Source organism: Lichenostomus cassidix, chromosome 9 (genome assembly GCF_008360975.1).
Source record: "Lichenostomus cassidix isolate B80296 chromosome 9, HeHo_3.0, whole genome shotgun sequence".
NCBI lineage: Eukaryota > Metazoa > Chordata > Aves > Passeriformes > Meliphagidae > Lichenostomus > Lichenostomus cassidix.
In genome coordinates this window covers 8,447,778-8,463,011 of record NC_139490.1, presented here as the reverse complement: position 1 = coordinate 8,463,011, position 15,234 = coordinate 8,447,778, and the positions used below count along the sequence as shown (strand labels likewise).

Genomic DNA, 15,234 nt, shown 5'->3' with positions numbered 1-15,234 from the left:
TAATGTAGCTGTTTGTGTAATGCAGGGACATGACATTATGGCACAACCATAAAGCTTGAAGTGATGTTGAAATATTATGTATGTAATTAAAAAGCAACAGTATCATTTGGTAGGCAGCATGTTTAATGTATTTCACTTTCATCTATTAGAAATCTCTGGCATAGTTTGTGATTCTTTCAGATCATTATAAAGAGACTTAAATTATGTATTTCTTTAGAAATAAGTGAACTCGTGGAAATATGTCTGCTGAAAATACAGTACAGCAGAAACAGTCTGGGAGGTTGCTGGAGTGTGTGGAAGAACTTCGTGATACACTGGGTGAGGGAGCCTATGAGGGAAGGTGCCTACTGGACCTGTTGTTTGTGAACAGAGAAAAACCAGTGGGTGATGTGATGACTGGAGGCCACCTGGTGCACAACAATCACAAAATAAGAGCTTTTGATTCTCAGAGAAGTAAGGAGGGGTTCAGCAGAACTGCCACCTTGGACTTGCAGAGGGCAGACTTTGGCCTGATTGGAGACTTGGTTTACAGAGTCCCCTGAGAGGCAGTCCTGAAAGGTAAAGGAGCCTAGGAAGGCTGGACATTCTTCAAGAAGGAAATCTAAAAGATGCAGGAGCAGCCCATCCCCATGTGCTTAAAGACAAGCTAGTGGGGAAGAAGGGTGGCCTGGCTGAGAAGGGAGTTTTGGCTTGGACTCAGGGAAAAAAAGAGTATTTTACCTTTGGAAGAAGGGGGAGGCAACTCAGGAGGGCTACAAGGATGTTGTGATGTTGTGCAGGGAGAACTAGAAGGGCCAAAGCCCAACTGGAACTTATCTGGCTACTGCTGTAAAAGACAATAAAAATGCTTTTACAAATAATGTCAGCAACAAAACGGGGGCTAAGGAGAATGTCCGTCCTTTATTGGATGTGGGGGAAACAGTGACAAAGGATGAAGAAAAGGCTAGGGTACTTAATGTCTTCTTTGCCTCAGTCTTTAATAGTAAGACCAGCTGTTCGCAGGGGGCCCAGCCCCCTGAGCTGGGAGACAGGGATAGGGACCAGAATGAAGCCTATGTAATCTAAGAGGAAATGGTCAGCAACCTGCTATGCCACTTAGACACACAGAAGTCTGTGGGGTCGGACGGGATCCACCCAAAGATACTGAGGGAACTGGTGTTAAGTGCTCACTGAGTCACTCTGTCATTTACCAGCAGCCCTGGTCACCCAGGGAGGTCCCAGGTGACTAGAAATTGGCAAATGTGATGCTTATCTACAGGGAGGGCCAGAAAGAGAATTCAGGGAACTGCAGGCCTGTCAGCCTGACCTCAGTGCCAGGAAAGGTCATGGGGCAGATCATCTTGAGTGCCATCATGGGACAGGTACAGAACAGCCTGGCAATCAGACCCAGCTGGCATGGGTTTAGGAAAGGCAGGTCCTGCTAGCCCAACCTGATCTCCTGTGACAAGGTGGCACAGTTAGTGGATGAAGGAAAGGCTGTGGATGTTATCTACCTAGGCTTTAGTAAAGCCATTGACACTGTTTCCCACAACACTCCAGGAGAAACTGGCTGCTCATGGCTTGGAGAGGTGCACTATTCCCTGGGTAGAAAACTGGATGTCTGGGCCCAGGGAGTTGTGGGGAATGGAGCTACATCCATTGGCTACTCATAGTGGTGCTCCCCAGGGCTCAGCACTGGGGCCAGTCCTGTTTAATATCTTTATCAATGATCTGGTCATGACGATTGAGGGCACAATCAGTTCACAGATTATTAAATTGGGTGGGAGTGTTGATGTGCTGGAAGGGTAGGAAGGCTCTGCAGAGAGAACTGGACAGTCTGGATCAACAGGTCAAGGCCAGTTGTATGAGGTTTGACAAAGCCAAGTGCTGGGTCCTGCACCTGGGTCACAACAACCCCACACAGCTCTGCAGGTGGAGGGTAGAGTGGCTGGAAAGCTGCCAGGCAGGAAAGGACCTGTGAGTGCTGGTTGACAGTGGCTGAACATGAGGCAGTGTGTGCCCAAGTGGCCAAAAAGTCAATAGTATCCTGGCTTGTGTCAGCAATAGTGTGGCCAGCAGGACCAGGGCAGTGACTGTCCCCTGTACTTGGGACTGGTGAGGTCACACCTCAAACCCTGTGTTCAGTTTTGAGCCCCTCACTACAGGACAGATATTGAGGTGCTGGAGTGTGTCCAGAAAAGGGCAACAGAACTGGTGAAGGGCTGGAACACAAGTCCTGTGAGGAGCAGCTGATGGAGCTGCGGTTGTTTAGACTGGAGAAAAGGAGGCTCAGGGGGGACGTTCTCACTTTCTAAAACTCCTTGAAAGGAGGTTGGAGCTAGGTGGGGATTGGCCTCTACTCCCAAACAGGAAACAACAGGACAAGAGGGAATAGCCTCAAGTTGTACCAGGGGAGGTTTAAATTGGACATTAGGAACACTTCTTCACCAGAAGGGTTGTCAAGCACTGAAACAGGCTACCCAGGGGAGTGGTGGAATCTCCATCCCTGGAGGTAATTAAAAGTCATGTAGATGTGGTGCTTGGGGACATGGTTTGGTGGTGGCCTTGGCAGTGCTGAGGTAGTGCTTGGACCCGATGATCTTAAAAGATCTTTTCCACCTTAAATAATTCTATGATATGCACCTGAATTTTTGTTTTACTGATTAAAATGTGAACTGGGGAATGAAACAGCTGCATGCACATGGAAAGGCTGTTCTGCCTTTGGCTTCTCTCCAGGTTGCCAGTCATGGCTGTGGGCATAGCAATCAGCAGGAGAGAGCTTCCAGTCCTCTGCTGCTCCATCCCCAAGCCTGAGCTGCCTGTTGTTGCGTGCGAATACCCCTATGGGAAAGTCTCCTTTTCCTTTGAAGTCCTACACCCAACTCTGACTGCCTCCTCTCCCCTCTGTAGGGTGGTGAAAGAAGAGATTTCGGATGACAATGCCAAGCTTCCCTGCTTCAACGGCCGAGTGGTGTCATGGGTAAGCAAGTCCCTTCGGTATCTCTCTGCCTGTTTGTGCCATCTCTGAAAAACACAGTTTGGATGTGCAGTGCCAAGTAAAGCACAGAGACTGCTCCATACTGTTGGTGTGCTGGCTGCTCATGAAGCTGATGAGCTGGATCCCCACACTGCAGTCCCTCAGCTAGAGAGGGTGCTCGGTGATGCTGGGTCTCCTGTGCTGGGGAAGATGTGGGAAACCTCTATGAAGAGCTCATGGTAAAATTCATGCCTGGGAGAGATTGTGGTCATGGCCTATCCACAGCATAACCCCTGTGCCCCTGTGGCAGGGTCAGCTTTCCAAGGAAAGTCCCTCTCCAGTGACTGGCGCAAAGGGCTTAAGTGACTTTAGTGCTGGTGAAGCGGACTGGATTTGACTGCCCTGAAGACTAAAGGTACTGCCTGGGCAGCTGCAGGACAAGCTTTTCCCTCAGTACCATGCCATGCACATGCTCTGTTCCCTGCCCGCATGCTTCCCTCTGTCCCCACAGGGATGCTCTGTTAGTGGGGGGAGAGTCTCCACAGCCCACCATCCGGTTTTCCCTCTGCTGAGCTGCAGTTTGTGCTGATGAGGATGTGTGAATCTACACCAGAAGTAGAGCCAAGACCCAAGTGCCTTTTTCCAGAGGCCTCCAAATAGCCCCTCAAGAGTAAAAATCTTCAGCAAATCAGGCTAGGTCAGGCCTAATTCTGCTTCTATCCCTGCACCAAACAGTAGCAGGGTGGGCAGGTGCCCCACTGCTGGCCCAGCTGCCGCTGGGATTCCAGCCAGGGGAGCAGGGTGCAGGCTGGAGCAGGGAGGAAAGGCTGTGCTGGGCTCTCACACAAAGAGGCAGGGCCGGATGCCTGCCGTCCTCCCTCTAGCGGTTATCCACGTCCTTTGGAAAACAGCCTGTGTCCGGCTCTTGGCCACCGTACATTCCTCTGCATTCATCCCGCTGCTGCTACATCTGCCCCAAGATGTCTCCCCACCCCGCCCTTTCCAGGTGCTTCTTACTTTCACCTGCCCTGTGGGGAGTCCCAGAATCTCTAAAACCTTTCCAGTGCTCCATTTTTACCTCGTGTGCTTTTCCTTGTGATCCATTCATCCATGCAGCTGCTGGCTTTCCTTGTGGGGGCTGTCTGGTTGTTCAGTGTGAGTGGCACGGATCTGGTGTGAGTCTGTTCGGTTGTGACCACTGTGCTGCTGCTCTGCTTGGCTGGATCCTTGCAGGGAAATAGTGCCTGGAGTGAGCACTGCTACCAGCTCTTTTGCACAAAGGGTGATGGCAGTCCCAGTGCACCTAATGATCCCTTTTTCTACCTCTGCTGAGAGTCTCCTTGTCCATGGGTGGTTTGGGGGCTGAGAGAGGAGCACTTGCTTTGCCGCTTCTGACAGACAGGCTGGGATGAGGCTATTTTTGGAACTCTGTACTAATTTTAGCGACAGAGAAAGATGAGGGCTTGAATCCAAGTGAGTATTTCCTGACAGTGTAAGAAGCAGGAAAAATGCAGGATAGTTATCAAAACCTTCCTGGGAGGAAATCCCAGCCTTGGGATTGTTAGAGGAAGACAGCATCAATCCTGTCTGCTGGGAAACACCCCCTCAATTCTCCTCATTGCTGTTTGACAGCTGCCTGTGGCTAGTTTCCACTCTCCAGATCTATTTGCTTGATGTTGCCATGAGATTTTCAAGAATAAAGTGTTATGTGACTTTTCTGTAGGCAATACTGGCCACTTCCAGCATCTTTTGTACCCTGTGCTCCCGGGCAGTGGCTTCCAGAGCGGGGATGTCACCCTCAGGGAGTGGGATGTCCTAGGAAGTGTCCTAGGAAGACAAGTCACCAGGAAGGTGCCAGGAGCAGAGCCGGGCATGTGCCTGGGGCTTGCTGGAGGGAGAGAAGCTGAGCATGATACAAGAGCAGCAGCTGTTAGGTTTGTCCTGGGGCTTGTGGGACAGGCTCTGCAGCTTTTGACACTCCAGGCTGCTCTCTGCCCTATCTGCTGCCTTGGCTCCAGCTTTTTCAAGGCTGTTCTGTCTTCCTTGTCCCAGCTGCATCCCTGTCTCTGTTACCAATGTCTCTGGTAGTAGACCTGTCATCTGCTACCCTAATGATGATCTGTGGGGTCTATCCCCACCTTATCAGGGTTTCCCCAGTTCTTGAAGGTGGGCAAGGCACAGCTCTTTCATTAGTGATGCTGGGAAGCACTCAAGACCTGTATAAATAGGCTGTGCCTCCAGCATCCGAGTTGGCATCTGCTCCTGATTCCATGCAGATGTGGTTCCCTCACCAGTAAGCAGTAGTGCTTCTTCTGCATTTATACTGGGTGTTACAATTTGGACAGCAGCTGTCAGCTTCTTTGCAGCCTGTGTTTCATGTTTCTTCTGTGCTGAGCAACAGTGGACATCCCTCACCTCTGTTAGGTCCTTTCTGGGCCCTGTCACCTCTGCCCTGGAGGTCCCTGAATGCCTCTGTCAAGGAAGAGGCTTTTTGTTGCTTGACTCTGTTGGGATTAGCTCAGTTCATCACAGCTTGAAAGTAAGTGATAGTGCAAACCTGGATAGGGAGCAATATTGGGGAATAGCTCATTTGTGCTATCCTCTGTTTCATTCCACTGGCAAGCCCATGGCTCATGGGAGAGGCTCCAGCTCATTCCCTGAGCCCTGAAAGTGGTGGTTTATTATAGAGCCAGAATCATGGACGTTGGTGTGCCTGGGCTGCCCCACAGCATGGCTGGTATGAAGAGTTTCTGGTATTTAACCCTTTCTTGAATTTCTGCACTGGGGAATCTGTTGAGCATCCCAGAGATTGGCTGAAGGTTATGCTCAAGCCAATAAGCTAAACACAACCTGAAAGTTTGCAAAGAGTATATGGAAGCCAGAAAAAGCCTGTTTCAGGAGTCTGTTTCAAATCAGCCTTGGCCCTGAGCTCTGTTACCCCCAGCTTCCAAGGGTTGGGAAGGTGAAAGTCCTGCTGGATCCCACAGCTTGAAGGCAGAATTGTAGGGGCTGCTAGAACTGAGGAAAGGAATGACCGGTAACTGCCTCTTGCAGTGTGAGAACAGGGGGAATCCACTCCTTGCTGCAGGATGTGTGCCAAAGGTTACCTGAGTGTGTGGTCTGGGTGTGCAGGTGATGTCAGAGTGTCCAAGCAGGGCTGTCACCCACCCAGGCTTCACTGCTGGGTCAGGAATTCCTGAACCACAAATAGCCAGTGTCTGGGAAGGCCTTGAGGGGGAATGTTGCTACATGCTTGGCCTGTTCCATACCCGCTCCTGGGCATCTGCTGTTGTCAACTGCCAGAGATGAGATCCTGGGCCAGGCAGGCTTTTGGCCAGCTCCTTTGGCCACTCTTATAAGCGTTTTCTCAGTTTCCTTCTCTGTCTCTCATCCCTCCAGCTGGTGTCTGCAGAGGGATCCCATTCAGATGCTGGCTCGGTCTGTGCTGATAACCAGACAGAGCTGCCACCCTCCATGGAGCGCACAGGAGGAATTGGAGACTCCAGGCCCCCCTCTTTCCAGTAAGTTACATGGACATCTGTTCTGGTTTCCAAGGGACACGCAGTGGGTTTGCTGTAATCCAGACCAGTATCCCAGACCAGGCTGGCACACTCTTACCCACATTGTCAGGGACACCAGCAAGAGGGGAGGAGATTGAGGCTGGGAGCAGATTTGAAGTGGAGCTGCGTTATTCAACAAACAAGGGCATGCTGAAAATAGTGCAGGGAAAGAGCCGGCACAGCATCCCCAGTCCTTTGCCTGGCACCTGTATATGTGCTGTGGTTGTTCCTGTCCCTCAAGAAGGAGACAGATGATGGCTGGAACCTTGTGTTGGTCAGGGCAGAGGTAGAGAGAGCCTTGTTAAGTTGTTCCCTGTTGAACATATTTGTTGCTTTTATCTCATCACAGCCCTAACACTGGGGGAAGTAGGGAAAACTTGGACAATGAGACAGAGACAGACTCAGTGGTGTCGTCGCAGAGGGAACGACCTCGTCGGACAGATGGGCCTGAGCATGGTGAGTATTAGTAACATGATGAGAGCTCTGCTGGCCATGGCTGGGCCATGGTGGCAGTACCAGCTCCAGACTTGGGGCAGCTTTCTCTGCTCTGCAGAACCTTCCCAGCTTAGAAAAGCTATTCTGTGGCTTTTAGAAGGGCCGTAGGCTCACATTGGATGCAGGAACTAACACCTGTGTTGCATGAGATCTTGGTGTTGAACACTTTGGGGTCAAAGGAGATATCTGCTGTAAAGCCTCAAGAGCAGGAGACAGTTGTGCCTCTGTCTTCTTAGGGGAGAAGCAGAGTGTGCTTTAGCCTTGCCACTCCATGCTGCTTCTTGCTCTACTGAGGAACCAGCTGCAAGTCTTACACAAGTTCAGTAGCATTTTTCTTATGAGCCTCTTCCCCACCTTGTAGTGATAGAAGAGGTAGCCTGTAGAAGATGGATCTGATCCCAGGGTAGACTGGCAGTTGGCTGGCACTAGATGGGATTGACTGATGGCCAGATTTGTTCTGAGGAGGTTGCCATGAGCCCTACACAGGGGAAGGAGTTGTCTCAAGCCCACTGAGTCTTGTCTTTTCATAGCACCCAGGGTGAATGGGACAGTGAAGGGAGAGCGACGCCGAGACTTGGGTGGGTACGAGAGTTCCTCCACACTCATGAGCAGCGAGCTGGAGACCACCAGCTTCTTCGATTCAGATGAAGATGACTCCACCAGCAGGTAGGAGAGCTTAGATCTTGGGGAAACATTAACTTCCCTCTGCCTCCCAGAACAGAGAGATGCCTTTGCAGGACTCAGACCTGCCTCTGTCTCACCCAGCAGCCCCCTCTGCCACTGTCTGTCCCCCATGTGCATATTCTCCCCTCTGTCCCTGCAGTCCTTTACTCCCTGTGCCATTTCTGTGGCTCTCTTTCTGCCAAAGCCTCCACTGTGGCAGCAGAAGAGCTGACTCTCACTTTTGCCTGCAGGTTTAGCAGTTCAACAGAGCAAAGCAGTGCTTCCCGTCTGATGAGGAGGCACAAGCGGCGCCGGCGGAAACAGAAGGCTCCACGCATTGAGCGGGTACCCAGGGAGGGGCTGGGTATCCTGGGGAGGGCAGTGTAGGTCAGGGTGGGGTCTCAGAGATTCAGCTGTTTTTGCTGTGGGCATGGCTTCAGACAGGTGTCCAAGTGCTGAGACTTCATAGAAGTGCTATAAACCTTTTTCTGGCCAATATAGCCTCAAGAGCTGGGATCACAGGACTTGTCCTGGCTGTAGAGAGGTCATAAGGACCATGGCTGATGTTCTCTGGCTCTGCAAAGCTCCCAGCATAAGACTGGAGTTGTGGGTGGTGGCTGTGGTGCCACAAGGAGTGGCAGGGAGGAAAGGGCAAGTGGAGGAAGCTAGGGCTGGGAATGTTACTGAGGCACAGAAGAGTATCTCACGTTTCACTTACGTTGCAGTCATCGTCCTTCAGCAGCATCACAGACTCCACCATGTCCCTGAACATCATCACGGTCACGCTAAATATGGGTGAGTGGGAGATCTGCATGGAGCCTGCAGTCCTTCCAGGGCAAGACTGGGTTTTGGAGAGCAAGCTGGGGAGGGGACAAAGAGAACACATTGGGGAGGAGTGAGGAGATGGATTCTGTAGGAGATTGGCTTCTCTTTTAGCAATGGTATCTCAAGAGTTTGTGTGTCCCAGGACATGTCTCTGGGACAGGGGTGCAAATCACCATCATTAGTATGTGGTTTGTCTGAGGTTAGGGCTGCTTGTGCCTGCTGCCTTGGGGTGACTTACTTCTTTCTCTTTCCATCCCTGCAGAGAAATACAACTTTCTGGGCATTTCTATTGTGGGACAGAGCAATGAGCGTGGGGACGGAGGCATTTACATTGGCTCTATCATGAAGGGTGGTGCTGTGGCAGCTGATGGCAGGATTGAGCCAGGAGACATGCTCTTGCAGGTACTTCACGCCCACATATCTCCCTCTTTGGGCCTGGGAAAGCAGTAAGAAATGACCCAGAAGCCTCTGTGAGAACTTTGGCAGGCTAAACCCAGGAAGCTGTGCGTGGAAGAGGGAAGCTGAGTCACTGCTGAGCTGAGTGGGGAGCTCAGCCTCTGGTCACATCTCTTGGACTCACCTCTTTGTGTTGTTTGCAGGTAAATGACATCAACTTTGAGAACATGAGTAACGATGATGCTGTGCGAGTGCTGAGGGAGATTGTGCACAAGCCGGGGTGAGTACTCAGGTTGTTTCTTCCATCCAGGGACATCTGCACAGTGTGTGCTTGGGGTGTGTGAGTCGTGTCTTCCAGCCACCTCTGCCAGTGCCTCTGCAGAAGCTCAGAACTTAGGGTTTTGGTGTTCCTTTGATTCCTGCGTTTTCATGCCCAAAGCAAGGATTGCAACCAATGGAGCTGTGCAGAACTGGGATCTGTGCCCCTTTTTTTGTTGGGATGCTGTGTCCCTGCTTATTGCAGGGTAGTTGGACTTTAAAGGTCTTTTCCTAAACAAACTGTGCTGTGATTCTCTGATTCTATTTGGGTCATCAGCAACCCTCAGCAGGGTCACATCATTTTGTTCATGCCACTAGGGAAACCCATAGCTGGAGGGGAACAAGGTCACTTTACTGGCAGTTTCTTCCAGTCTCCCAGGAGAGAGCCAGCACACAGCATCCGCCCATCATGCATTGGTTTTTGCTACTGTGCTCTGGTTCTAACTCTCACCTTTTTGTTGCAGGCCCATCACCCTGACAGTGGCCAAGTGCTGGGACCCCAGCCCGCGGGGCTGCTTCTCGTTACCCAGGAGTAAGTGGATAGCTGACCCACCCTTAGCGCTGGTGCCCAGCTCATGTGAGAGCCCTGCCTTAAGCACTTACTTGGTTGTTGTCTTGTTCTTCCCCTGTGTGTGTGACTCCATATGGCACTGAATTGGGGTTTGATGGGGGTTTTTCAGCTCTCCTTATAGGAGGCTGCTATGTCCCATTCCCAGACCAAAATGCCCATAAGCCCAGCCCTCCTTCCCACATCACGCTGGGGACGCGTTTCACTGGGGCAGGGAGGTCACTTGCTCGGGGCGCCAGAGGAAAGAGAAACCCCCCCTTTAGCTATAGGGGGATCTCTCCCTCTGCACCTCTCCTGCTGACCCTCCCTCTCTTCTTTCTCTCCCAGTTGCTCCCCAGCGGATCTGGGCTGGGCCAGACTCTCCATGCTCCGATCCGGGTGAGTCCCGGCAAATACTGGGGATGGAATGGGCTGTGCTGAGTCCCTGTCCCTCCCCAGGGGTTGTTTTGATGAGGTGATAATTTCTTACAGCCACTGACTGACTCTTTCTTCAATGCAGGTGAGCCCATCCGGCCCATTGACCCGGCAGCCTGGGTGTCTCACACGGCAGCGATGACTGGCACCTACCCAGCGTACGGTATGAGTCCATCCATGAGCACAATCACTTCCACCAGCTCCTCCATCACCAGCTCCATCCCAGAGACTGAACGTAAGTCCTTGTGCCTCCGTGCTGCACCCGCTGCACGGCCTCCTCACCTGCACTGCGCTGTGAAGGGAGCAATACATCTGCCTGGGGGTAGCTGGGCTGGGCCAGATCTGCCCTGCCATGGGACTGGGAGGGAGGCAGCTCTCGCCAGGCTGGCACTTGGATCAATGGGAGTTCTGCCTGGAGGAACTAATGTCACGTTTTTTCAGCCTTCTGTGTGAGGAGAGTAGAGGGGCCTGAGTGCAGTGAGGAGCTGTGGCAGGTGCAGAGGAAAGGCTCAGACCAGTCAGGGGTTAGTGGGTGAGAATGCGGGGCCAGGGGGATTCAGCATGTCCCTGGAGCAATTCAGAGCTCCTTCCAGACAACATATAGGGCAGGATGGAGGTGGCAGCTGGGAGCACAGAGTCTTATGCTGGTGCTGGGTCCTGCTGAACACAGGGCTCTTGATTGCTTTCTGAAGGTTTGGGGTGATTTGGTATACCGAGCCCTGAACTGAGAGTCTGGAGAGCTTGGTTGAGGCAACAAGCCAGGAGTTTGTTGTAAGTTTGTGACTCTTGCCTGGGCTTTGCCCAAGAGGAAATGGCTGACATGTGAAGGATAATATGGGAAAGCTGGAAGAGGGGTTACACAGCATGCACCCCAAGGCTGTCTGCAATGTATTGTTCCCTGGCCCATTGCTCCCGTGTGTGATGCTTCCATGTGGCCCTCTTGTCTTTTCTGTCCTCTCTCACCTCTGCCTCCCTTCCTTCATCCACACTACAGGCCTCGATGACTTTCACCTGTCCATCCACAGTGACATGGCCACCATTGTCAAAGCCATGGCCTCACCAGAGTCAGGCCTTGAGGTGCGTGACCGCATGTGGCTGAAGATCACCATCCCCAACGCCTTCATTGGTAAGAGACGGTGCTGCCTACAGTAGAGGCAGGGATTGGGGAATGGGTGGCCCGTTTTCAAGCAAATGTCCAAGGGAGCATCTTTGTCACCATAAACAAACTGTTGACTAGGCAAGAGTCACAAATTGAACCTGCTGGCCCACTTTGTTTTGGCTCCAGTGTGGCTCACTGCCTCAGGGCCTGCCATCTTCCTTGCTCTTGGCAAATTTAACTCTGTATTTGGTGGCAGGTTCGGATGTGGTGGATTGGCTCTATCACCATGTGGAAGGCTTCACAGACCGCCGTGAATCCCGCAAATATGCCAGCAATCTGTTGAAGGCTGGCTACATCCGACACACCGTGAACAAGATCACCTTCTCGGAGCAGTGCTATTATATCTTCGGGGACCTCTGTGGAAGTATGGCTCTTGGCACGGGTGGGAGGGAGAGGAGAGAGGGGTAGAGGTCCTGCAGAGCCCTGTTGTCACCATGGGGACACACCTACAGCCATTGCCATCAGGCTGGGCCCCTTGTTCTACAGACGCTGTTAAGGGAGTGATGAATATCTCAGCTCCCTTGTCCTGTAGCTGGGGTAGTGACGATGGAAGCAGCACTGGTAGTGTGGTCTTTTCTCCTGGGCAGTCACAGCAGAGTCTTAGTCTTTAGTGACTGTCTGCAGGCTCTGAACTTACAGTGCTGGCAAGGGCTTGGTGCTCAGGCCACTGGGCTCTGCTCAAGTAAGAGGGATGGGGGAAGGAATTGGCAGGGTGAGCTGTAGTTCTCATGTGGTCCTTTCCAACCAAGCTGGTCTCTATTAGAGTGGCAGCTTGGACTCCCACAGCCTGGCAGTTGTTCAGCCAGAAAGCACAAATGATGGCATTGACTAGCAGATAGAGTGGCAACTTCTTGTGTCTCCTTGTGTATCCCATCCTTGTCAGTCAGCAAGAACGGACAGAAAGCTGCTTTACCACGTGGTTGTTTTTCTGCTTGGATTAACCCCTGTTCTCTGCTTTCTTGCAGACATGGCTAATCTGTCTCTTCATGATCATGATGGCTCCAGTGGTGCCTCCGATCAGGACACTTTGGCTCCGCTCCCCCACCCAGGAGCTGCACCCTGGCCTATGGCTTTCCCATATCAGTATCCACCGCCTCATCCATACAACCCCCACCCTGGCTTCCCTGACCCAGGCTACAGCTATGGAGGGGGCAGTGCAGGCAGCCAGCACAGTGAAGGTGAGTGAAAAGGACTAAAATATGTCTGCCGACAGGCAGATGTCCTGTTCAGTACAGGGAAGTAGCAGGAAAAGGTTGCTTAGGCAAGGCCCTATATGGGGGGATCCAGGGCAAAAGCCATCTCAGAGGGGTCCTGGGACTTGCCCAGGGATCCAAGCTGAAAGGAGACTGAGAGCACAGACTGTGCTGGTGCCTGGCTGTGCCAGAGCGTGCTGCAGTCCTCCCTTGGCTGGAGGAGCATCCGTTCTTCCTGACTTGTCCGATCTGGTGCCTAACCTTGCTTCGTGTACTTCGCAGGGAGCCGGAGCAGTGGTTCCAATCGCAGTGGCAGCGAGAGGAGGAAGGAGAGAGAGAAGACTGGGGAGTCGAAGTCAGGCGGCAGTGGGAGCGAGTCAGACCACACCACGAGGAGCAGCATGCGGCGCGAGCGTGCGGCCAGTGAGCGCTCGGTGCCGGCCAGCCAGCACAGCCAGCGCAGCCAGCACTCCCTGGCTCACAGCATCCGCAGCCACCACAGCCAGCAGTCCTACGGGCCGCCCGGCCTCCCCCCTCTCTTCAGCCCCCCCATGTTGCTGATGCCTCCACCGCCGTCAGCCATGGGGCCCCCCGGGGCGCCGCCGGGCCGTGACCTGGCCTCTGTGCCCCCCGAACTGACAGCCAGTAGACAGTCCTTCCGAATGGCCATGGGCAACCCCAGTGAGTTCTTTGTGGATGTAATGTGAAGCGCCCGTCCCCTGTCTGTCTGCTGTCCCTCCTTCCCCCTTCCATCCCTGTCGTTTGTTTCCTAGGACCAGCCCTGGCTTCACCCCTTGTTTTTTTGGGGTTTTTTTTTTGTTTCTTTTTTTTTGTCTTGATAACGAAAAGAAAAAAAAAGGGAAAAAAATAATAAATGGAACTAAACTTTGATTCTAATCCCTCCTCGAGCTGGGTGGACAGCCTGGCAGGCCTGCTGGGTGCTGCCAGCCCATCCCACCACCAGACTTGTGTATTGCCGATGGTAATTCCCTCCTGCCATCCTCTCTAACCCCATTAATCTGCATCCGTCCCAGCACCCTGTGCTGCTTGCCCGTGTGTCACTGCTGCCTCAGTCCTTCCACCCTAAAATCTCTTCTTTCTTTTCACCCTTTTGTGTTTCTTCTATCAAGCAGCAAAGAATTACGGGGTGTTTGACTTTCTCTGAGCCTGCCGCCCATGGGGGGGAGAGCTGGAGCATGGCGTGGCCCGACAGCAGGACACGGAGCTCCAGGGGCGCTGGGCACGCATGGCGCTGAAGATGGCTTCTTTCCTCCCCCTCGCGGAAGATGCCCTGCCCTTCCCACAGCCCTGAGAGGGGGAGCAGGGACCAGCCTTATATATGTATTTTAAATCCCGTTGTAGTTGCCTTTTGGCTAATGCATGAATGTTCCAGGGCTTCAGTGCCTCCAGGGAGTGGAGAGGCTGCCACTTCCCTCTTACCTCCCTTCTGTTGCCCATGTATTGGGCCAGGTCCGAGCCTGATACTGCCCCATGGCAGGACCCTCCTTCACCTTGGCCAGGCCTCAGGGCTGGGGCTGTACGTCTGCATCCAGCCCAGAGTGGTGGTGAGTGCCTGTACGCAGTCTCTTGCGTGACTCAGTGCCCTACACCTGCCCTGGGGTGCTTTGGGGGGATTTAAGGGCAGAGCTCTGCTCCTTCCATCCTGCTCTTTGCCCTCCTGCCTGCAATGTGCTGCTGCCTGTCCTGTTTGTAGGGCCTGTCCCATGCCTGGGGCTGGTAGTGGCAGCTGTGGCCTTCTCCCTCCTGCTGTCGCGCTGCTGCTCAGCTATGTGATACCTTCAAGGGCGTGGACAGAGTTAGAAGGTGAGGGAGAGGCACTGGTTTACTGTCATTCTTCGGAGAAACGTAGAGGTCCCCTGTATTTGCCCTGTGAAGGGCCCGAGTCTGTCTCCTCCTCTGCCCAGTGCTGCTGCCCTGGCTGCTGGGAGGGACGAACCTCTGGGACAGCCCCACTCCCTCTGGGCTGTGAGCAGTGCCTGGTGGCAACACGAGCTCTCCAGGGACAAGACTGCAGCCTGAAGCATGGCCTCTGGGCTCAGCACCCACAGATGTGCTGGGACAGTTGAATCTGCTCCAGTGCTCCCTGCCTTTCTTCCTTCCACTTCTGGGTACTCAGAGACATGCCTGGGGCTGGGGAAGCCTCTTTCCCCAAGCCCAGGGCCAAGCACGGTACAGTATGGACACACTCGACCCTGCTGCTGTTGGTGCTGGCGCCCCGGCGCCCTCTCCTCCTGCCACACCATGGCTTTCTCCATAAGTGTTGCCTCCTTTGGTCTTTCTTGTGTTCGCGGTTTTTATACAATGGAGTTGAAATGTATTTTGCTCCTTGGGAGTCTGCGTTGCCCCTCCGGCCCCTCTGCCAGCTGTCATGCACCATCAGTTCATCTCCCTGACTCCCTAAAGCCTCTCCTTCCCTTCTGCCTGCTGGAGTCAGTCTGTCCCCAGCAGCCTCCCTGGCCACTGCTCACTCCTTGCCCTGCCCTACCCGCTGGGTTTTATAAAAACAACACCAATCTTCTTGTTTTTATTTATAAACATAGTTTTATTGGACTTCTGCCTTGTGTCGTTCATTTATTCTTTTCCCCAAAGCCTCCTCCGTCCTCTTGCCTTTCACTCTAAAGCGAGATCCCAGCATTATGAGGGCACCCTGTGCCAGTGTTGCAGCT

At 53.0% G+C, this 15,234-nt stretch overlaps 1 protein-coding gene across 7 annotated transcripts in view; it reads left to right on the top strand.

Annotated features, from left to right (window-relative positions):
• The window catches only part of DVL3 (dishevelled segment polarity protein 3), a 34,149-nt gene extending 19,031 nt beyond the window's left edge, over positions 1-15,118 (top strand). Inside the window, exons 2-17 of one of the 7 annotated variants that reach the window (XM_085069235.1) lie at positions 2,890-2,959; positions 6,356-6,477; positions 6,866-6,972; positions 7,542-7,677; positions 7,926-8,019; positions 8,400-8,469; positions 8,762-8,901; positions 9,099-9,175; positions 9,678-9,790; positions 10,109-10,159; positions 10,281-10,430; positions 11,190-11,321; positions 11,551-11,718; positions 12,320-12,532; positions 12,830-13,228; positions 13,681-15,118. In XM_085069235.1, coding sequence (XP_084925361.1) covers positions 2,890-2,959; positions 6,356-6,477; positions 6,866-6,972; positions 7,542-7,677; positions 7,926-8,019; positions 8,400-8,469; positions 8,762-8,901; positions 9,099-9,175; positions 9,678-9,790; positions 10,109-10,159; positions 10,281-10,430; positions 11,190-11,321; positions 11,551-11,718; positions 12,320-12,532; positions 12,830-13,228; positions 13,681-13,712 — 2,074 coding nt within the window. In that variant the 3' untranslated portion in view covers positions 13,713-15,118. Of the gene's footprint in view, positions 1-2,889; positions 2,960-3,007; positions 3,372-6,355; positions 6,478-6,865; positions 6,973-7,541; positions 7,678-7,925; positions 8,020-8,399; positions 8,470-8,761; positions 8,902-9,098; positions 9,176-9,677; positions 9,791-10,108; positions 10,160-10,280; positions 10,431-11,189; positions 11,322-11,550; positions 11,719-12,319; positions 12,533-12,829 lie in introns of those variants that run through there. The other 6 variants (XM_085069236.1, XM_085069241.1, XM_085069238.1 and 3 more) reach the window with 6 other exon arrangements.
• Positions 15,119-15,234: the final 116 nt, after the last annotated feature.